Consider the following 23,616-nt stretch of genomic DNA (forward strand, 5'->3'; position numbering starts at 1 on the left):
GTTCGGTCCGGGAACAGCGGCCGCCGGGCAGGCACTGAGACCTGGTGCGCTCCTTTTTTCCCCAGGGGGCCGGCCGAGAAAGGAGTCGGTTTAGGAGAAGACAGGCAGATGTGGCCGGGGCTCCACCCCGATGAGCCCTACTGTGTTGAGTGGCCGCCCCAATCGGGCTCCTGGTAGAGAGTTTAAAGGCTTGCCCTGAGGCCCAGAGATTGAGTCACCAACGAGACTTTCCACCCGTGTTGGCAAAGGTGCCTGACTGACAGCCAGAGCTTGGCTTGGAGCTTGCTGCCCGGCCGGACTCGAGGCAACCAAATCCTGACCTTAACCACCTTCACCTGTCTACTCACCTTTGTGCGGAGTAGGGAGGGTGGAGGACTGGTCGGTTCAGCTTGCAGAGAGCAAGTTCTAGCTAGTTTAGGATATGGAGGAACTTCCTCATATTTCCTTTCTTCTTTCCCAGATTGGCTTATTCAGGATTCTTTGCCCTTCCCTGGGAGAACAGTTCAGGAGACAGATGGCCCCAAGACTACCAAGAGCCCAGATCCAGGCAAGTTTGGTTTTAACTTTTCCTGAACAATTGCCACCCTTCCAAAATGAAGTTGGGTTTATGCTTGCCTGGAAGATGCTCTGCCCTGTGTATGGACCAAATTAAGTTGCCTGAGCCAATCCTGGGTAGGTGCAGTGCTGCAGAGGAAGGACCCCTCTCCCCACTGTCGTCCTTTCATGTCCTCTCTACACATTACAGAGTCGTTCACTACCTACTTTATTGCTACTCATGCTTTCTAGAGTGCTAGAAACTGAAGAGTACTTTGTAGGTAAGGAATACCCGTTGTCTCAAAGGTGTTGCCAACTCAGAAGATGAAAGACACATCATACAAGGACAGAGGCTGATACATATGACACTACGATGGTAGTGCTCTCTTGACATTCAGGGGTCAGAGGAGTCTTCAGGGTGTGTTGGGGGCAGTAATCGTTTTAGTTCTTCCTGAAGATTAAATGGAGTTTGCATAATTGTGGAAGGTGGGGTGACTAGGGGAAGGCTACAGCATGAGTGAGGACATTATATCTGAACCATGAACACCAGTTCCAGAGAAGTTTGGAAACATTTGGGGTCTGGAATGCCAGGCTGGAGTTTGCCTTTATCCTGGAGAAAACTGGGTTTTGAAGGATTTTGTGAAGTTGACAGGAACTACATAAGCATTTTGAAAGGAAGTAAGACATACTTGACTATTTATTTTATTTTATTTTTTATTTATTTTTCTTAAATAGTTTATTGTCAAGTTGGTTTCCATATAACACCCATTGCCCATCCCAGCAAGTTCCCTCCCCCATGCCCATCACCCCACTTCCCCTCTCCCCCACCCCCANTTTTGGATACTAGCCCTTTATGTGATATGTCATTTACAATTATCTTTCCCCATTCCGTCAGTTGCCTATTAGTTTTATGGATTGTTTCCTTTGCCATGCAGAAGCTTTTAATCTTGATGAGGTCCCAGTAGTTCATTTTTGCTCTTGATTCCCTTGCCTTTGGGGATGTGTCAAGTAAGAAATTGCTGCGGTTGAGGTCAAGGAGGTTGTTTCCTGCTTTCTCCTCTAGGGTTTTGATGGTTTCCTGTCTCACATTCAGGTCCTTTATCCATTTTGAGTTTATTTTTGTGTATGGTGTGAGAAAATGATCTAGTTTCATTCTTCTGCATGTTGTTGTCCAGTTCTCCCAGCACCATCTGTTAAAGAGGCTTTTTTCCATTGGATACTCTTTCCTGCTTTGCCAAAGATTAGTTGGCCATACATGTGTGGGTCCAATTCTGGGTTCTCTATTCTATTCTAGTGGTCTATGTGTCTGTTTTTGTGCCAAGGACATACTTGACTATTATACAAATTAAGAGTAAAGGAAAATTTTAAAAATTAAAGATGACCCATATTCTATTACACTAACAGATCAAATTATTTCATTTGAAGCACTTTTGCATAAGTATTTTTTAGGCTTGCCCATTTTTTCTTTTACTATGTTTTAATGTTATGACATATTAATATGTTATGAAATGTCTTCCTATTTGCTCCATAGCACTTTTTATAGCTTCTTTTTATTCTTTAGTCAAACAGCCCTGTGACTTTGAACAAGTTCCTTCAACTCTCTGAACCTTAGATTTACTTTATAGACTGTTATGATGGAAATTCAGAGAGACATTGTTCATCTTGGGGCTTAGCACTGTGCCTGGTACATATTAAGTTGCTATTGGTGTGAAAGACAATTAACAAATATATATTATTTCCTAGTAAATTCTAGGATAAAGCCACTATCATTTTGCATGTCTTCTGGAGTTTCTGTTCATTTGTTGATTGACAAATCCTTGAACACTTCCATGTTCTGAATATTCCAGGCAGTATTTTAGGCTGGAGGGACAACAGTGACCCAAGTGGTCCCTAACCTCCAGGAGCTCACATTATAGATGATAAATCTAGTCCTGCCAGGTAGTGAGAAATCCTGTGAAGAAAGTGAAGTGGGTCATGAGATAGAGAGTGGTAAAGGATGGGAGAAAAGAGAACATTCTGAGGAGGTGACATTTAAGGAAAGACCATGAAGTGAGGAATGAGCAAATGCCAGGCACAGAGGAGGGAGCATGATAGGTGTATTGGAAGAACATGAGGGCAGTGTGATTGAAATGAGGGGCCATGACCTCCTCTTATTCCTGGTTGGATTTTCCAGGTTCTTTTAATTTTTTGTTCCTGGGTAGCAAGTCTGCTTCCTGAGCTTGTCAGATATTTTCCCCCATGGTCCTTTTGTTAACTGTGTTCCACTTCCCTCTGCATAAACAATCTGTAGTATTAGAAGCTGGCCTTGACTGTGTTGCTCTCCTTTTCCAGTGAGGCCTTCCTGGTTCCCTACTGCAGGGTGTAAACATTCCTTGGTGAGAAGAATTGGGTTTGATTTTGCAGGGACCACTGACATTTGGGGATGTGGCTGTGGCCTTTACCCAGATTGAATGGAAACACCTGGATGCTGCTCAGCGGGCCCTGTACAGGGATGTGATGCTGGAAAACTATGGGAATCTGGTGTCAGTGGGTAAGGATGTCCTTTTAACTCAAAATTGATTTCTAGGGCAACAGTGTGTTTTCACAGGGTGAATGGTTTGGGGTATTTAAATCTTAAATGGGAAGTTTTGTTTGTTTTTAGCATGGGCTTAGAGGCTGGAGTTTATGCACATTCCATCTCTCAGAAAGTCACAGCTATACAGAGTTTAATATATGTTGTGCCGAAGTGAACAAGAGCCATGCAGAGTTTAAGGGTAGCTATGTGTGCCATCTAGCCCAGTTCTCTAAATTTTCCATCTCAGGGTTTGTCTCAGGGATGTCACCAATAATAGGAGTTCTCATCCTCAAGGAGGCCTGGTTTACTAACTTACCTTCCCTCCTACATTTCTATAACTAGCATGATTTGGACATGATTTGTACATCCTTATACTACCCTCTAGGCCTCTTTGACATTGAGACCTTCCCGAGATTGAAATCTGGGATAACTGCTTGTGCTCATAACCATAGTCACATTCCTTTCATTTTTTCTATGAACAGGGCTTCTCTCTTCCAAACCCAAACTAATCACCCAGTTGGAGCAAGGGTCTGAGCCATGGGTGGAAGTACAAGTTCCATCAGGTACTTGTTCAGGTGAGTGAGGCGGGGACCTTTTCAAGCAGCAGCTCAGCGCACAGACAGGTGAGGAGGGGTTGTTGGTCAGAAGGCTCACCTTAGAGGGCTGGTGTCTGTGCAGCAGCCCTGGGGAACTTGACGCTGCTTTCCTCTTCTTAATGTCATCGTCGTGTCAAATGACTTGCCATTTTTCTCCTCATTCTGTCGATGCCTGTGGAGAGCTGGTCCCTTCTCAAGGGCCTCAGGACCATGACTTCTCACCTAAAATCCTCAGCCTCTTTTTATGTTTTTTTCCCCTTCCTGTTTCAGGCACTTGTCAGGCTGTACTTTGTTTCTATCTTCTGTCCATTCTCAATTCCTTTCAACTTCTCTCATGGTTAGCTTAATAAATGACTATATATCCTTTTCTGGTTTTAATATCCATTATCTCATATAGTGGCGGTGACAGATTCCAAGTGTAAGCATAGTTTTCTAACTATCAGATAATTACTATTTTTAGCAAACACATTGATGGGGAAGTATTTTCTTCCCTTTGAAATTTTTTCTGTTATCCTTTGCTCTTGGCTCTCATTTTTTTTCTATGTATACTTTGCATAAATTTCTGTGAGTCACTTTCTTTGTGTCATAATTTGTTTCAAAGTCTTTAAACATGGATGTTTCTTTAAACATGGATGTTTCTTAAATTACCTAAAACATTTATCTTGACAGTATTCCTTTTTTAAAAACTCTAATTGTCATTTTGCCTATATCATCTTCAGAGAAACTTTTATAATTATATTTCATGGAAAATACCAGTGATATATAAAATGCTTATTTATTTATTTTGAGAGAGAGAGAGAGAGAGAAATAGGGAGCATGCATGTGTGAGCAGGAGAAGGATAGAGAGAGAAGGAGATAGAGAACCCCAAGTAGGCTCTGTGCTGCCAGAATAGAGCCCAACTTGGGGTTTGATCTCATGAACTGTGAAATTATGACCTGAGCTGAAATCAAGAGTTGGGCGCTTAACTGACTGAGCCACCCAGGTGCCCCTGTTTTGTTTTGTTTTTTAATTCAGTAATTCTTTTGTTCTTACTATGTTTAATTTTTTTCTCCTAAAATTTATTTATTTATTTATTTTGAGAGAGAAAGAGAAAGCACAAGTCGAGGAGAGGCAGAGAGAGAGGGAGAGAGAGAGAGAGAGAGAGAGAGAGAGAGAGAATCCTAAACAGGCTCCACACCATTATCGCAGAGCCTGATGTGGGTGGGGCTTAAACTCATGAACTGGGATATCATGACCTGAGCTGAGGTCAGATCCTTAACTGACTGAGCCACCCAGGTGCCCCTTTTCCCTCTAAATTTTTGTGTAGATTTCTTATACAGTAATAGTAGTAATTCAGTCTTCCTTATTCTCTGTTGTTTCTGTTTTAATTTTGGTATTTTAAAAAATAAGATGTTTAGAATTTAGATGTAGTAAAAACTAGCAATGTTTCCTTTGACATTTCTTCCATCCATTTAGAAGACTAATAAATCTTTAGACAAAGATTTTACAACCATTCCATGTTTCACATTTCCCCTCCTTTTTTGCATATTCCACTCTATTAGTTTTTAGAAATGCATATGGTACAAAATTTAGATGGTTCAGTGGTATGCAGGCTTCTTCGATACCGCCTTATTTTTTAAAGTTTATTTATTTTTGTGAGAGAGAGAGAGAGATTGAGAATCCCAAGCAGGCTCCACACTCTCAGCACAGAGCCCAACATGAGGCTCGATCCCATTACCCTGGGATTATGACCTGAGCTGAAATCAAGAGTCGGACGCTTAACCAACTGAGCCACCCAGGCACCCCCTTCATGTACCTTTCTTAACCATCTAGTTTCTCTCCCTGGAGGCATTCTTGTATACATTTCTTGTGGAAATTTCCAGATATAATGTGTGCTTTGCAAGAATATACATGTATTCCCTTTTTTTTAAAGCACATGGTAGTATAGTATTCTATCTCTTGCTTTTGTATTATTTTGGAAATCATTTCACATTCCTACATCATTTAGAGTGCTGTTTTATTCTTAATGGCTGTACAGTGTTCCATTTTATGGATATACTGTAACTTATGTTATCAGTTCTCTGTTGATGGACATAATAGCTATGAATGATGCAGTGATTATCTTTGTACACATCAGTTTTCTCATGTACAAGTAAATCTATTGGATAAATTATAGAAGAAGAATTTGTAGGTGAAAGGTTAAGTATATTTGTAAATTCAGTGGATATTACCAGTATCCGTAGAAATTATATACATTTATACCTCTAATGACAATGTATGAGTGCCAATCTGATCATACCTTGTCAACAGTGCCTTATACTTTTTGATCATTGCCAAACTGATAGTTAAAATCTTTAATTTTATTATAATTTTAATTTGCATTTCTCTTATCAGGTGTGTAGTTGAGCATGTGTTTTTTTAAAGTTTGTTTTATATTGACTTGTTTTTGTATTGTCAACAATAATGGTAATGATGGATATGGTAGTCTTTTTGTGTCTTTAATAGGTTTGTGTCTAGGATTCTCCCATTTAGCTGGTTATTGGGTTGGAATACCTAAATGTTATGTAAAGTAAGTATTTAATTCACCTCTTTGAGGGAGGTGCGCCTGGGTGGCTCAGTCAGTTAAGCATCTGACTTTGGCTCAGGTCATGATGTCATAGTTCATGAATTTAAGCGCCACTTCTGGCTCTATGCTGACAGCTCGGAACCTGGATCCTACTTCAGATTCTGTAACTCCCTCTCTCTCTGCCCCTCCCCCACTCGTGCTCTGTCTCTGTCTGTCTCTCAAAAAATAAACATTAAAAAAATTTAATTCACCTCTTTCATTAAGAAATTATTTATTTAAAAATAAGCATGGATGTTGAATTTTATCAAATGCCTCTTGGTTATGATGCAGGGCTTGATCTCGTGACCATGAGATCATAACTTGAGCTGAGCTCAAGAGTTGAATGCCCAACTGACTAAGCCACCCAAGCACCCCTAAATTAGTACAGTATTTTTAAGTTGAATACTATGTAATCAGTACTCAGGTCAAGGAAAAGAATGCTGGCAATACTACTAAATCATATGTTGATTCCTCCCAGTCATTAGCCATGTTCCTCTCCCCACCCAGACTAACACTAAAATTTATTTGGCCACTTTTATTCATTGTCTTTGGTATAGAGCAAGGATTCATAAAACTTTAGCATACATCAGAATGCATGCTTAAGTACAATTACTAGGCCCAGGCCTTGGAGCTATTTATTCAGTTGGTTTAGAGTGAACTGAAAATTTCTACCAAGTTCCCAGGTGATGCTGATGCTAATGCTACTGGGCTGGCGACCATGCTTTGAGAACCACTGCTATGGAGTATTTCATTCATTGTATGGCTATACCATAGCTTATTGCATATATTTGGATGGATATTTGGGGTATTTCCAGCTTTTGACTATTAGAGATGCTATGAACAATTTTATAGGTTATCTTTTGGTTCATTTGTGATACATTTCTTTTGGGCATATACTTAGGAGTGGAATTTCTATTTTATAGGATATGCATATATTCAACTTCAGTACATAATGCCAAATAGTTTTTTAAAGGTTTGTGCCTTTACTTGATAATGTCGGTCTTTAGAACTTAGGCATTCTTTGGGTGTGTTGTGTATCTCACATGGTTTTAATATCCTTATCCCTGATATCTAATGAGGTTGAAGACATTTGCAAATGTTTATTGGCCATTATATATCATCTTTCATGAAGTATCTATTCAGAGAGCTCTTTGTTGACTACATATGCAGTATCACCCTTCTCTCTGTGGTTTGCTTTTCACTATTAATGGTCTTTTGATGAACAGAAGTTCTTAATTTTAATTATCTCTAGTTTATCAATCTTTCCCTTTCTTGTCAGTGCTCTTTGTGTCCTTTTAAACAAATCTTTCCTTTCCTCAAGTTCATGAAAACATTATGCTGTGTTAACTTCTAGAAGCTTTATTGTTTGTCTTTTAGATTTCTCATACTCTTAAAATTGATTTTTGTGCATGGTAAGATGTAGGATTCATGTTTAACTCTCTCCCAAAAAAGTACCAATATTCCTCACTGCTCTGCAAGCTACCTTTGTCATAGAACAAATGTCCATATACTTGAATTTCTCTTCATATGACTGATTTACCTCTACCTACCTTTACAATCAGTATCTTGAAATTTTCTCTAGTTTAACCATTACACATTAAATGAATATCCCATCAAAGGCCATTTGAAGGATCTGGGCTGTTACTCAGCAGGCTTCATTTCTTGCATTTTCCTTAAAAAAATAGGTCTTAGCTCCAGTATCTGATGTATCTAATCTGATGAATCTCTCTCCAGGATAATAAATATAAATAATAAAAATATAAATATGTGTGTGTGTGTGTGTGTGTGTGTATATCCATGTGTAATAAAAATTCATTTAGTAAAATAATTGATCACTGATTGTTGATTTATCACAAATTTGGCTCCATTAGTTTTTTGGAATCTACTTGTCAGAATCATCTTGCATATTTTCTCTTGGGTCTTGCACATGTACTTTGTAAAAAAAAAAAAAATCACAGTTTTATTGGTATGTTCTTTTTTAGGTATGTTAAAAACTTAAAGCCTAAAATCTTTTGGCCTGAGAACTTTTTTTGTTCTTTAAATATTTTGTCTGTTTTTTCTCTGAGACAGTAAATATTGGTTCTCTGTTAAATTCTCATAATGAAATGTTATCCTTAAGTTCTTGGAGACATTAAAATCTTCTCAGATGTACTACCCTACAGGAATTGTGCTAGCAATTGTGATTTGTTTTGTGATACTTGGTTTTCTCTCCAAATTTGTGTTTATTCTCACGTTCTCATCTATATTTTTGGGAGGGGGGTTCTGTGTTACCTTCCTAACTTGCCAACTTCCTAGATGCTCCTTGAATTCTTTAAATACAAAGTTTATAATATAACTTCCTGCCATTTCTTTAGACACCTACATAACTTTTATCTTTAGTTTTGCCATCTTTTCTTAGCAAGAATCACAAGTGGGATGAATTAATTTTACATAACCCTTACTTGTGTGGAATAGAACATTATTCTTATCCTGTGCAGCTCTCATTTTCAGTATTTCAACATAGAGAGTGTTTGAATTAAAAAAAAATTTTTTTTCAGTCCAGGAGTACTGGTTTGAAACAAAGATGTCCACCCTAAAGCAAAATACTTCTGAAGGATCTGATCTGGGAGAGCAAACAAAAAGTGACATGATGGAGAGAGGCCTGGACTGGGAGGGCAGAAGTTCCCCAGAGAAGACACATTATAAATGTGAAGAATGTGGGAAAGTATTCAAATATAATTCCTCCTTTATTAGCCACCAGAGAAATCATACTGGTGAGAAACCCCATAAATGTCGTGAATGTGGGATAGCCTTTATGAGCAGCTCATCCCTTTTAAATCATCATAAAATCCACACAGGCAAGCAACCTTATAGATGTATTGAATGTGGGAAATTCCTTAAGAAGCACTCAACATTTGTTAATCATCAGAATATTCATTCTAGAGAGAAACCTCATAAATGTAATGAATGTGGAAAAGCTTTTGGAAAGAACTCTATCCTTTTACGTCATCAGAGAATTCATACCGGTCAGAAACCCTACAAATGTAATGACTGTGGGAAAGCCTTTGCTCAGAATGTAGCCCTTACTCGTCATGAGAGAATACATAGCGGAGAGAAGCCTTTTAAATGTAGGGAATGTGGCAAAGCTTTTAGGGATAACTCAACTGTGTTGGAACACCTGAAAATCCATACTGGTGAGAAACCATATCAGTGTAATGAATGTGGAAAAACCTTTAGGAAGAGCTCAACTCTTGTTAGCCATCAAAGAATGCATACCGGTGAGAAACCCTATCACTGTAGTAAGTGTGGAAAATCTTTCAGGTATAGCTCATCATTTGCTGGACATCAGAAAACTCATAGTGGAAATAAACCCTATAAATGTAATGACTGTGGGAAAGTCTTTACAAAGAGCTCAACCCTTATTGGACATCAGAGAATTCATACTGGAGAAAAGCCCTATCACTGTAAGAAATGTGGGAAATCCTTCAGACATAGCTCTGGCCTTGCTGAACATCAGAGAATCCATACTGGAGAAAAACCTTATGAATGTAATGTATGTGGGAAGGCTTTTCCTCAGAGTTCAGCCCTTAAACAACATAAGAAAATGCATAACAGAGAAAGAGCCATCAAATGTAATTAGTGTGGTAAATCATGCAAAAGTAATTATTCCTTTTGACTGTCAAAGAGGAGACATTCAACAAATCACACATTTAACAAAAATAGTCTTTGTACCTCTGTCCTGGAGAACTTCTCACTTGTGAAGGATGTTCACTGTAGTATGGATTGTATTAGTGAAATATTTGACGAAACTAAAAGTTTATCAATATGGAAATAGTTACTATAGAACACTAGGTAGCAAGTAAAAAGAATGAAGTAGAGCTCTATATAGAGCCATAGAAATGTCCCCATGATTCCTTGTTCAAGTTGAAAAAAAGCAAGTTGAAGAAAATCTACATATTGTGGTCTAATTTACATTTTGAAAAACCAAGCTATTTTTGTTTATATGTATATATTCTATGTATTCAAAAAGGTCTATCTAGTAAAATAAAGTCCAAAAATTTTTATCTTTGAGAAGAATGCTTTTATTGGTACAATGAAGTGAACTTTTGATTTTGGCTTTGTTTTTGAAATATTTAATCACATACATTAATGTATCTTCTATAATTTAACATAGTTGTCTTTCTAAATAAGAACATTCAGAAACCATAAAAATAAAATAAATAACCACATAAAAACTAAAAGCTTTTGTATGACCATAAGCTTCACAGTGTTAAAACAATCAGACTTGGAGAGAATATTATCACCATCATATATAACAAATAATACTTAGAATATCTAGAGAGCTCATAAAAATACATAAGAATAATATAAAAATCCCAGTGGAGAAATGGCTTGGAATATGAATGTACAGTTTTCGGAAAAAAGAAATACAAATAGTCAAAAAGAAATAACCAGCTTTAGAGAAATGTAACTTAAAATGAGCAGATTTTTTTGTCATTCTTGGCAAAAATTAATAAGATAGAAAATATTTTGTCTTGGGGCGCCTGGGTGGCTTAGTCGGTTAAGTATCCGACTTTCGCTTAGGTCATGATCTTGCGGTTCGTGGGTTCGAGCCCCGCGTTGGGCTCTGTGCTGACTGCCAGCCCAGAGCCTGAAGCCTGTTTCAGTCTGTGACTCCCTCTCTCTCTGACCCTCCCCTGCTCACGCTGTCTCTCTCTCTCCTAGAAATAAAAAAAAAAAAAAGAAAATATTTTGTCTTTTGAGAGTGCAAGAAAATAGGCACACTTACATATTGTTGAAAGAATTGTGAATTAATGAAGTGTTTGGTGATGAGAAGCATAATTTGATTGTATCTACCAACTTTTAGAAAGCTCCTACTCTTTGACTTAACATTTCTACGCCTTAAACCCATAAAGAGTTAAGGTGGTCTTTACAGCAGTATAGTAATGAAAAGCTGGAGTCACCATAATATCTATCACCAGGGCAATGGTTAAATGAAGATATGTGCATTCTTTGGACTTCCATGTGCAGTAATTTAATATATAACAATTATAAGGCAATCATTCAATCAATAAACATTTAATGGGTCAATTTTTTAACTGACATGGAAAGATATCCAAGACATGAAGTGGGAAAAAAGCCAAATTAAATAATGGTGTAGGGCCCCTTTAATATAGTTTGTGCATTACTTCAATCTTTTATAATACAAATATATCAGTGGTAGTTTAAAATATAAACTAAAGCAAGATTATTGATGAGTTTTACAGACTAGAAGGGAAAGGAACTAAACATTCGACTCAAGAAACTAAAAAAGGTTAGTATTAATTAGAAGCACAGTTGGGCATATGTGTGTTATTAGTGAAAACTGGTTAAGCTTTGGATAGCAGTTTGACAACATGAATGTAAATCTAAATATATGCTCCCATTGACCCAGAAAAGCCACTCTCAAGGAAATAATTAGGCTAGCTTACAAAGATTATATTTCTCATCATAGCATTGTTTATAATAAAATCCTAGAAAGAGGTGGGAAAAACACCTAAATTAGGAAAATGTTTAAATAAATTATAGAACTTTCAGACTGGTATCCCGGTTACTATTGGTAATAACAAACCACCCAAACTTTGTTACTATTTTGTAATGCTCACAGACTTTGTGAGTATCAGGAACTCAGAAAGAGCATACCAGGAACAACTTTCTAACTGTATGAAGTTTGGGTCTCAGCTTGGAAGACTCAAGGCTGGCATTGACTTAACAGTTGCATGCTTGAATCATTTAAGGGTGTCACAGTACAGTAGCCATCAGTGGCTATTAAGCAGTTAAAAAGAGGCTAGTCTGAGTTGAGATGTGTTATAAGTGTAAAACATATGTTAGATTTTGAAGACATAGCATGACAAACAAAGTATCTCAATCATTTTTATGTTATGTATCAAAATGATATTTTGGATATATAGGTTAAATTAAATATTAAATTTATTTAAAATGATTTTAATGTGTCTGCTAGAAAATTTAGTTATATATATATATATTTGGGGTTTGCATTGTATTTCTATTGGTCAATACTGATCTGAAAGCCTTCTCACAAATTTGGGGGTTGACAATACTGGCTAGGACCTCGGGTAAAGCTTTCTGTACAGAGGGCACCCTGGCAGGACAGCTGAAGCTGAAGCAGGTGCAGCCTGGGGCGGTCCTGGGGCTCTCCGTGCAGAAGGTGCCCTGGCAGGACAGCTGAAGCTGAAGTGAGTATAAGCCAGGAGTCCTGAGGTGCTCAGCACAGGGGACTACCATGGCGGAGGGGTTGCTGCCTGGAGCAGAGGCAGGGCGTGGGCCTAGGGTTCCTGGGGTGCTACTTGTGGGGGGTGACCTGGCAGGGTGGCTGGAGCTGAGGTGGGTCACTGGTTGGGGGTTCCCAGGGTGCTCCATGAAGGGAGTGCCTTGGCAGGGTGAGTTATTTGTAAGTGGAAATTTGTATCTTTTGACTCCCTTCACCCATCTAATCCCCCTCATCATCATAGATTAATTCGCCATGCATTTATTTATTTCTGGGCTCTCTTCTCCATTCCATTGATCTGTGTGTCTTTTATGCCAATACTATACTGTTTTGATTGCTATAGCTTTATAATAATGGTTTAAAATCAGGGAGCATGTTGCCTCCAGCTTGGTTCTTATCAAGATTGCCTTGGCTGTTCCAGGTCTTTTCTGGTTCTATACAGATTTTAGGACTGTTCTGTTTCTATGAAAGATGCCATTGGAATTTTGACAGGGATTTCATGAATCTGTAGATTGGTTTCAGTAGTGTGGACATTTTAACAAGATTAATTCTTCCATCCATGAGCATGGAATATCTTCCCATTTATTTGTCTTGTTTGATTTCTTTCATCAATGTCTTAGAATTTTCAGCGTATAGGTCTTCCACATCCTTTTTTAAATTTATTTTTAGATACTTAATTCTTTTTGATGCTATTGTAAATGGGATTGTTTTCTTAATTTCTCTTTCTGACAGTTTGTTTTTAGTGTACAGAAAGGCAACAGATTTTGTATATTTCTTTTCCTTTTTTTTTTAAAGTTTATTTTGAGAGAAATAGAGAGGAAGGTGGGGGAGGGGCAGAGGGAGAATTCCAAGCAGGCTCCACACTGTCAGCACAAAGCCTGATGTGGGGCTCGAACCCACAAACCATGAGATCATGATCTGAGCTGAAATCAAGAGTCAGATGCTTAACCAGCTGGGCCACCCAGTCACCCCCTGTATATTTATTTTACATCCTCAACTTTACTGAATTCATTTATTAGTTTTAATAGTTTTTTGGTGATGTCTTCAGGATTTTTTATATATAAGATCATATCGTCTGCAAATAGTGACAGTTTTGCTTCTTTTCTAATTTGAAATAAAATGCCATTTACTTCTTTGTCTTGCCCAATTGTTCTGGCTAGGGTTTTCATTACTACATCGAATAAAAGTGAGGATAATGGGTATCCTTGTCTTGTTTTTGATCTTAGAGGAAAAGCTTTTTGCTTTTTACTCTGAATATAATGTTAGCTGTCATATATGGTCTTTATTTTACTGAGGCATGTTTCCTTTTACCAAATTTATTGAGAGTTTTTTTTTAAAATTTTTTACATTTATTTATTTTTGAGAGAGAGAGACAGAGTGGAAGCTGGGAAGAGGCAGAGAGAGAGAGAGAGAGAGAGACAGAATCAAAAGCAGGCTCTAGGCTCCGAGCTGTCAGCAAAGAGCCTGACACGGGGCTGGACACAGGGTTCAAACCCATGGACAGTGAGATCATGACCTGAGCCGAAGTTGGATGCCCAGATGACTGAGCCACCCAGGCACCCTGAAAGTTTTTCTTATCAGATTTAGACATTGAATTTTGTCATATGCTTTTTCTGTACTGAGATGATCATAGGATTTTTACCCTTCATTTGGTTATGTGGTGTGTCACGTTGATTTGTGGATGTTGAACCATAAAAATCAGTGCACCAGACACACGCACGAGCACCTTTCTGGGTAATACTGGTGCTGTGGAGCACGGCAGAAGGAGAATATGAAGTAAACGTCCCCTCTCTGAGGTCTCTGGAGAGATTTAGTGTGCCCTTCCCTGTATTAGAATCCTGCCCTTCAGTCCACAGCTATGAAAATAAGCTAATAGGCTTGTTTCATAGAAAGACTGCGAGTCTTGTTCTGTTGTCTCTTGTTGTGCCCTGAGGATGGTAGCCAGTAAAGAGCTTATTTCTACACTGGTTACAGTTCAGTGGACCCATGAGCATAAACCCCTAGAGTTGTCCCCCTGGGCCAGAACTGCAAGAATGGGTGTGCTAGAGGAGGGTATAAGCTCCTTTCTGGGAGATGACCTGTGAGCTGAAGTGAGGCAGAGGGAGAGTGCAGAGATGGTGTCAGCCATCTTCCATCTCTGGAGATGCAAGGCCTCTAGGTGTGTGTTAAATTAGAGACTTGTGCCTCAGGCCATCACTTTTAGATAAGAAAATACGCCTCTTTTAAAATTGTGTTTTCAATTTGTTTAGAGAGAGAGAGAGAGAGGAAGAGGGAGAGAGAGCACAAGTGAGCATGAGCAGGGGAGAGGGGCAGAGGGAAAGAAAGAAAGAATCCTAAGCAGGTTCCAAGCTCAGCACCAAGCCTGATGCGGGGCTTGATCCCACAACGTTGGGATCATGACCTGAGCCAAAATCAAAAGTTGGACACTCAGTGAACCGAACCACCCAGATGCCCCGAAAATATGCTTCTTTCACCTGAAGTCTGTGCACCTCTCAATTGGCTGCCTCTTGTGCTTTTCCCTGGGGTGAGTCCAAGTGTGAGAGGCCCCCCACCCCCTTTTTAAAGTTAATTTATTTTGAGAGAGAGAGAAAGAGAGTGCACAATGGGGAGGGCAGAGAGACAGAGGAGAGGGAGAGAATCGCAAGCAGGTTCTGCATTGTCAGTGTGGAGCCTGACGCTGGGCTCAGTTTCAGGAACCATGAGGTCATAATGCCAGCTGAGATCTTAACTGACTGAGCCACCCAGGAGCCCCAAGTGTGAGAGCCTTTTAAGAGCTGTTTTTCAGTTCACTCTAGTCCTGTGGGTCTCATGAATGTGAGTCCTGTTGATTTTTAAAACTACGTATTTTGGGGATTCCTATCTCAAGTCTTAAAAGTCGGAGTATCCAATGTGGGGCTAAACTCTTTGCTCCTCAGGTTGTGTATTCCCTCCCGATGGTGGTTTGCTGTACTAGGGGTAGTATTTATGGCAAAATTGTCTCAGCCTCTCCTATCTGCTTCAAATATGAGTTTTTAAAATTTGTGTTTTATGTAGGAGTCACTCAGCTAGTTTTTATTCAGAGGAAATGGTTCCATATGTGGCTGTAGATTAAGTGTATCTGTGGGAAGAGGGGAGTCCAGGATCTTCTTACACTGTCCTCTTAAACTGGAACTCTCTTTTGTTATTACTATAATATAAGCCACCAACAATCTTTGAAGAAATTTAATAACACAGTACAAAAAATAGAAAGAATATTTTTAAAGGCCCTTTATATTTTCTGACCTATTTACTCTTTATTTACTTATTTCTTTTCTGCAGAACTTGGATTCTAAGATATCTGTATATAGCTGTGTCTGTGTGTATTTCTATCTATCATGCAGAAACTTTCCACACCTTTAAAGAGCTCTTCAGACTTATTCTTGGAAGTGGCGTAGCATCACTTCTGCTATTTTTTGTGTTTGAAGCAGTCACAAGCCAATCCAGATTCAAGTGGGGGTGGAATAGACCTCCATCTCTTTGTGAGATGAAAGAATGTGTGGGCAGTGTTTTTAAACTGCCTCATTACTGAAGTATCTATCTAATAAATTTCTTACAGTGCAGGACTCTTGGAGACTAGCATTTACTTCTTCATATTAACTTGTATCTGGGTTAACTAATCTATATCTTGCCTTCTATTTTGTCACAATAAATGTTTTCTTTTAAATCTTAAGCCTTCCGGTGAATCTTAAATCTTGATTTCCTGTTTCAGTTCAATCAGTAAGAATCAAGTTGCTCTTCTAGATTTTTCCTTTTCTTTTCATAGTATCTTATCCTTTTAAAAAATACGTTACATTCTATTATTGCTGTATAATAAATAATCTAAGTATTTAGTGGTTATACCATCACTTTTGATTTCTCTCATGGTTTTGTGTTAGGAATTTGGGAAGGCTGCTGTTACTGGGGTCTCTGATACAGTTTTGGTCAGATGTCACTTGGGGCTCCAGTCATCTGCAGGTTACACTTGGCTGGACATCTATAGTAACTCACTCACATGGCTGGTAGTTGATGCTGGCTATCTGCTGGGACCTCAGCTGAAGCTGTCAACTGGAGCACTTATATGCCACTCCGTCCATCATAGTGGTCTCAAGACAGACTTTTCACGTGGCAGCTGGTTTTCTCCAGGGTAAGCGTCTCAAGAGAATCACACAGAAACTTTTCACACCTTTAAAACCTCTTCAAACCTATTCTTGGAAATCATGTAGCATCAGTTGTTTTTTGTTTGAAGCAGTCACAAGCTTACCCAGACTCAAGTGGAGGGGACAGACCCTCATCTCTTCATGAGATTAGTGTTAAAGGACTTGTGTGCAGTGTTTTTAAAATATCTCATTGTTACTGAAGTATACTTTACATGTAAGAAAATGCATAGATTCTAAGTATTGAGTTCAGTGCACTTTGACAATTGTATAGACCCAGGCATCCACCACCTGAAACCTGAAATAAGAGCATGTTTTCATTCTATAAGGTTGCCTCGTGCAAGTCAGTCCTTACCCAGTCCCCTCCTACTATAGTTAGCCACTATCTTACTTCTATTACCATAGAGTAGTTTTTCCTGGTGTATTTGGGTTCTTTCACTCAATATAAAGCTTTGAGATTCTTCTATATCAGCTGTGTTATTCTTCTATATCAGCTGTGTATCAGCTGTGTTATTTTTTATTGCTGAGTCATATTTTGTTATATGAACATACCCCAATATGTTATACCTTTACTTATTGTTGGGTTTTATCCAGTTTATTACGATTATGAATTGGGATATATGAACATTCTTCTATACTTTTTCAAATGGTATCAGGGTATTTTGGGAGCAATATTGCATCACTGTTGGGGTGCCTGGGTAGCTCAGTCGGTTAAGTGCCTGACTTCGGCTCAGGTCACGATCTCACGGTTTGTGGGTTCGAGCCCTGCGTCGGGCTCTGTGCTGACAGCTAGCTCAGAGCACGGAGCCTGCTTTAGATTCTGTCTCTCTCTCTCTCTGTCCCTCCCCTGCTCATGCTCTTTCTCTGTCTCAAAAATAAATAAACATTAAAAAAAATTGCATCACTGTTCAAACCCATAGTATTTCTAAAACATTTCTGTGTCCAGAGACCTTTGATATAATTTACCTCTTTAGTTCATAAAGATTTGCTATCAAGCTTTTTGGGATGAATTCTTTCCAGTGATTTTGAATCCAACACAAGATTTATTTGAATACGTAAAGAAAAGATCTTGGCATTCATAAGGGGCTGATTTTTATTTATTTATTTTTATAGTTTATTTATTTCTGAGACAGAGAGACAGAGCATGAGTGGGGGAGGGGTAGAGACAGGGAGACACAGAATGTGAAACAGGCTCCAGGCTCTGAGCTGTCAGCACAGAGCCCAATGTGGGGCTTGAACCCACGAATCATGAGATCATGACCTGAGCCGAAGTTGGACACTTAACCGACTGAACCACCCAAGTGCCCCAGGGGCTGATTTTTTAAAAAAGACGAACGATGTCAACTACAAATTTAAAATCTGTATCTGTTATACATAGAACAATCTCCAAGTTATGCGTGAGATTAATGGAGTTACTTTGGGAAATCAGATCCAAATAAACTGACAGAAATTATGAAACATATGTGATAATGATAATAAACAAGACATTTATTTTTCATACTCATTTGGGGGAAGGGAGAAAAGTCAGTATGCCCTACCCAACAATGGTCTTTCTGAAAGAATCTCCATTCATTCCACAGAATTGGACAGGTTGCTTCATCTGAGGATTTTGTACTTTTAATTCATAAAGAGAACTTGGTTTGTAGAGAGTGGTCAAAGGGTGAGTCTTTGTGAGCAGCTTCGCTGGTGCACAGCCAGACTCCCCCTCTGAGTGAAGCTTTTCCCACACTGGCCACACAGATAGGGTGTCTCTCCTGTGTGGATTTTGCCATGCAGGATACAATTCCCCCTGGTGTGGAAACTCTTCCTGCACTGTGTGCAGGCATAGGGTTTCAGGCCTGTGTGGACTCTGATGTGAACAATTAAGCTTCCTTTCTGACTGAAGGCTTTTCCACACTGATCACATCTGTAGGGCTTTTCACCACTGTGAACTCTTCTATGAACAGCAAGGTTACTTTGATTCCTGAAGCTTCTCTGACAAATAGCACACTCATAGGGTTTCTGTCCAGTATGGAGTCTTTCATGAACGGCCAGACTACCTCGTTGACTAAAGCTTTTCCCACACTCCTTGCACTGATAGGGCTTCTCTCCTGTGTGTATTCGCTGATGTGTAACAAGATTGCCTTTGGCCCTGAAGCTTTTTCCACAATGGGTACACTCAAAGGGCTTTTGACCGGTGTGGATTCTCTCATGCAAGGTTAGACTACCTTTTTGCCTGAAGGATTTTCCACATTCCTGACACTCATAGACCCTCTGTCTCACTCCAGGTGAATCTTCCTGTAGTGTCTTAGAATCTGGGGATTTTTGTTCCAGCTTCTCCCTTCTGAAAGAATTCTGGAAATCCCAGCTTGAGGATCCTGTGGCCTCAGAGTGGTCATATTTGTGGTGGGCTTCTGTCATCACATCTGGTAAAATGAGAGGGAAGTCATGTAAGATGCACCAATATGCTGAGTGGGAAGAATAGGGAAAAAAGAAACAATGCTTTGAGTGCTTATTAAGTGCCAGCCATTATACTATGAACTTTGCATAGATAATTTAATCCTGGAAACAATCCTATGAGATTGCTACAGATAAGGAAATGAGAGCATAGGGAGGTTGTCAAAGATCTTGCAGCTAAGTGTAAAGTTGGGATTCAAATGTAGGCATGCTCCATAGTATTATATTGTCTCTAAATTTAGTTTAATGTAGCCTTAGGCTCAGAAAAATTAAGAAAACTACATAGGAGCAAATAGAGCCCTATACTCAAGTTTTATCTGACTCCTAAAAAAGGTATGGATCCAGGTTGTGTAGGGCCTAAAGCTTTAAAATTTCAGAGGCACTCCAGTAAGAAAAAGTAGAAAAGTAGGTACAGGGCCCTAAAGAGATCAATAAATAAGAAATCCTTCTCTGTACCAATCTGCTTTCTTGACAGTGGAGTAAACTCCATGAGGACAGAAAATATGCATCATATCCTTTGGTATGTTACATCTATTATCTCTAATCCCTGGAACCCTGCAAGGCAGAGTTTATTGTCCCATTTGACAGATGAAGAGCTTGGAGCTTAAGGAAATTAAATAATTTATCTGATACCATAGTTTAAGCTAGGACAATTATAGATTCTGATCCAAGGCACTACCGCTTTAAAATCCATGCTATTTCAGACTACTAAACTGCAGTGGAACTGAGATCAATTTTGGTTTGGAAGTTATTCTCAAACACTTCCTATGAAGATGCCGACTGACAGTGTTTTCCATATTGCTCTGCCTCTGAGAGACTCCTACTGCACTTTAAGTGTAGGTCCATTCATCACTATTAACAGTTTTCTTGGAGTCATCCTAGGAAGATTTTCTCCTTGTTATCTTGCCTTACCCTTATTCAACGATTGTGCTGAGATGTAAAGCTGCTCATTCATTTTCTCAGAGACTACCTCAAAACTGCCTCTATGTCAAGACCATTCTCTTGCTCTATTTCTACTGCTATTTCTAATTCTAGCTTGCAAGCTTTCCCTGTAATCCCCAGGAACAGTGAACTCCTCCAAAGAAATGTCTCCTCTGCCTCCTCAACCTGCCGACCAGTGCCTGAGGACAGGGACACTGAATATTGTGAGCTGAGGGCATCTCAGCGATCAACCGACTCACTCACTGAAAAATGCTACATTCTGAGCATATCTTCCATGACAGTCCAGCAGGGTAGCTGTTGGAAATCCAAACATGTCCACGCCTGCTGTATGGCCTTAATCACCACCTCTTCATATGATTCTTCCATGGGCTGTTCTTGAACACCTGAGAAGGAAAAAACAAACAAACAAAAAACAGAACAACAAAAAACAGGAAAGGGCAGGAGAATTGATAAGTGAGAAGGATAAAGTCAACAGGAGCTCCAGTTTGGGGTGAGTAAATGGAGGAAATCTGGACTGCCTGATATAATCTTAGTCACCTATAACATAACTGCAAAACTGGCCAAAAGGTACCATGACTACACATAAATGAGTCAAACTGGAAACACGAGGTGGGAAAGCAGAGAATACATAAAGTAAACACATACCTCAGTCATCTGCCAATCCCAAGATAATGTTCACTCTTATTTGGACTTTAGCCTTGGCATGTAATTGGGATCTTCCACTTCCTTCCCCCACCTAACCACCTGCTCTTTTACCCTTCAAGCCTCCAAAGGAATTCAGAATCTAAAAAAACCCAACATTTCAGCCTTCATGATTGGTTCTAGGATGCAAATGGCTCTAGCTCTCCCCTCCTGTTCCCCCTAGGTTATAAGGACAGAACAAAGGATCTCATATTTACCCTTTAGCAATATTTAGAGGTTCCAGATCCAGACTGACCTCTCCTATTCTTCAAGATATGAGAATACCAATTCTACATGCAAATACTTGTCAATTCTTGGATAAGTCTACTTCAGACTCCCAAAACCAAGCCAAGGCACTCCAACTAGGATAAGTAACCTGCTCAAATTCTCAGAGCCAATAAGGAGTCAAGGGTGGGCAAAGGATCAAATTAAAGACTTCTGAGATCCAATGTCTATGCTTACACTAGACAATTCTCTAATCACTAAAGAGCTGGTGAGAATTTTTTATAAAATGGAACAACAAAAAAATGGAACAGAATGTAACAGCGCTTGACCAGATTTTACTCATCTTCAAGATCCTAGGAATCCTCTTGCTCTATATTGTCTTTTTCTAACCCCCCCTTTTTTTTTGAGTATTTTCTTCTTACTTTAGTATCCTAATTACCGAATTCTTACACTTTATGCAGTGATTCAATGTATAATCTTTACTTCTGTCTAATATGTCTCATCAAAATGCTGGCCTACTGATTTAATGAAATAGCAGTGTGATGCTACAGTGCTTTGTTTTGTTAACCTCAGCACTTGGTCTTGACAAATGTACATTCTGCTACATGTTATTTTGACTGGAGAGGCATTTAAAACTTGTATTTGGAGGCCTCACTTCCAATTTGAAGTAGAAGCTACAAAGGAATCCTCTCTGAGAGGGCCAGGATGCTACAGGATGTTAATTTGTTAGTTCAAGGTGTACTGCTCAGCAACTGGACATCCATCAAGAGTCAGTGGAATAGGCATGAAAACTGCTACCTAAGGTTGGACTCTGTCCCTGGGGAATCCAGCAAATAGTCTGGTCAGAACAAGAGGGTAGAATTTATAGCTCTACCTCTGCAAATGCTGAGATCTTCTAACAAGTTAACAACTCAGCTGTGTCTCAGGAACCTTCTTGATGAAAAAAGGGAGATTGTCTTATTTTTCTCCCGAGGCCACAAATCTGAGGAAATTATTTCCAGAAGATTTTAAAGAAGTAGCTTTATTAATAGAACATTGCTTTTCCTATCAGAAAGGCAATTTATCCTTTTGAAAAATTCAGAATTAGGCCATGAGAAATTTGGATTCTTGCCTTGGCTTCTCCATTACCACCATACAACCTTGGGCAGGCAAGTAACCAAACAGCCCTGACTATTTTCTCACAAACTAAATCAGTTAGTAACACTGTCATATCACGTGTCATATCACTGTCATATCATAGCTCTTGGGAGAATGAAAGAACCAAATGTGAACAATCTCTGCTATAACCTACAGACTGAAGGCCTAATGTTGAGAGTCCTCAGGAGAGGCCTAACAGAAGGGGTAAACTTTGCCGTCTTGGTAACCTCTTGGGTGATAGTTTCAGGGTTAGAAAATGAGAGTACGGTGATTATTTTTCTCTACATATCTGAATCCATTTTGTCCTTTCTCCCATTCTCCACCCTGACAAGTCTGATCTCTCTCCCATTCTCCCTCCCTAGAGATTGCGTCCCCCGACACCCCCCTCCAATCGTGTTGTGAAACCCTAACAGCAGGCCCCTGGTCACACCTGCCTGTGGCCTCCCCCTCCCGCCTCTCCAGGGTGCGGGGCCTTCACTCATGCTCTGCCCTGCGGAGCGGCGGTCGGAGAGGCTCCCCGGGGCACCCTCTCCCTTCTCGCCTCAGCTACCCCCCGGGCCCGCCCGGCGTGCTGGACCTCAGCACCCCACTCTCCGATCCAGCTGGACCCTTCTCTGTGGGCCGCACGCCTCTCCCCTCGCGGGTGGCCTCCCTCGGGGCTCAGGCAGGCCAGGCCTGCTCAGGGCCATGGGGACCGAGGAGGGTCTGGGGGCGACGGCCCGCCCACGCGGCCCCGCCTTGCCGGGGCTCACTGACCCGGCCGGCGGCCTCACTCACCGCAGCGGCGCGCGCCCGTAGACAGACAAAGGCCGGCGCCGAGCCCACAGCAGCGCCGGCGCGAGCGACCGAACTACAACTCCCAGGAGGCTCCCCGCGAGCCTGCCCACCGGGTCCCGGGCCTTCGTCGTCCCGGTTTCTCGGAGCACTGTGGGAAACGTAGTTCGGCGGCGCGCCCTGCCTCTCGGGCACCGGAAGGTCCCGACCCGCGCGGATTCCTCAGGCGAATACCCTTTGGCCTCAAGGCGGAGGCGCCCTGTCCACTGGCCAAGACGCAGCCGCTCAGATTAGTTAGGCGTGGAATAGCAGCCTTGGGAAGCCGTCTGCTGGGCCAGGAAATCGGGAATCTGGGGTTCTTGCAGGGATTCGTGGAAGGAAACAGTCTTGGGGGGAGAAGAGCCTTGGGTGCTTAGGCGTTATGTGTTGAGCCTCTGCATGAGCAAAGACTTAAGTGTTCTGTAGTTACAGCTCTGAAGCTAGGAGCAGCTCTTTCAAGCAGAGACTATGGGGAAGAATTTGATACAACCGAAGAATTTAGAGGGGCCGGAAGGTCGATACTTCTGTCTGGTGTAGAGCTATTCCCTTCAAATCCCTTTAGTAAAATACTTGTCTTGAGTTTGCATTATCAGCTCCACCACTGATTAGCTACAGGACTCTGGATAGGCTTCCTAATCTGGTGGGGAGCCCGGGGGTATGGTTAGGTGGCCGGATAGGTGCCAGGAGGGTTTCTTGGGAGAGCCAGGGTCCAGGC

The 23,616-nt window shown here is 40.4% G+C and overlaps 2 protein-coding genes across 4 annotated transcripts in view; one reads left to right on the plus strand and one right to left on the minus strand.

Annotated features, from left to right (window-relative positions):
- Positions 1-22,936, minus strand: part of LOC144244850 (uncharacterized) — a 49,234-nt gene extending 26,298 nt beyond the window's left edge. Inside the window, exons 1-3 of one of the 3 annotated variants that reach the window (XM_077780224.1) lie at positions 22,866-22,936; positions 20,289-20,428; positions 18,536-19,114 (exon numbers count right to left, since the gene is read on the minus strand). In XM_077780224.1, the coding sequence (XP_077636350.1) occupies positions 18,536-19,114; positions 20,289-20,358 (649 nt within the window). In that variant the 5' untranslated portion in view covers positions 20,359-20,428; positions 22,866-22,936. Of the gene's footprint in view, positions 1-18,134; positions 19,115-20,284; positions 20,429-22,865 lie in introns of those variants that run through there. The other 2 variants (XM_077780208.1, XM_077780215.1) reach the window with 2 other exon arrangements.
- ZNF485 (zinc finger protein 485) lies at positions 422-10,222 on the plus strand. Its single transcript, XM_077780184.1, has 4 exons — positions 422-547; positions 2,938-3,064; positions 3,571-3,663; positions 8,807-10,222. The coding sequence occupies exons 1-4, from the start codon at positions 422-424 to the stop codon at positions 9,886-9,888; spliced, it is 1,428 nt and encodes a 475-aa protein (XP_077636310.1). The 3' UTR covers positions 9,889-10,222.
- Positions 22,937-23,616: the final 680 nt, after the last annotated feature.

Source organism: Crocuta crocuta, unplaced genomic scaffold, assembly GCF_008692635.1.
Source record: "Crocuta crocuta isolate KB4526 unplaced genomic scaffold, BGI_CrCroc_1.0 scaffold170, whole genome shotgun sequence".
Taxonomy (NCBI): Eukaryota; Metazoa; Chordata; class Mammalia; order Carnivora; family Hyaenidae; genus Crocuta; species Crocuta crocuta.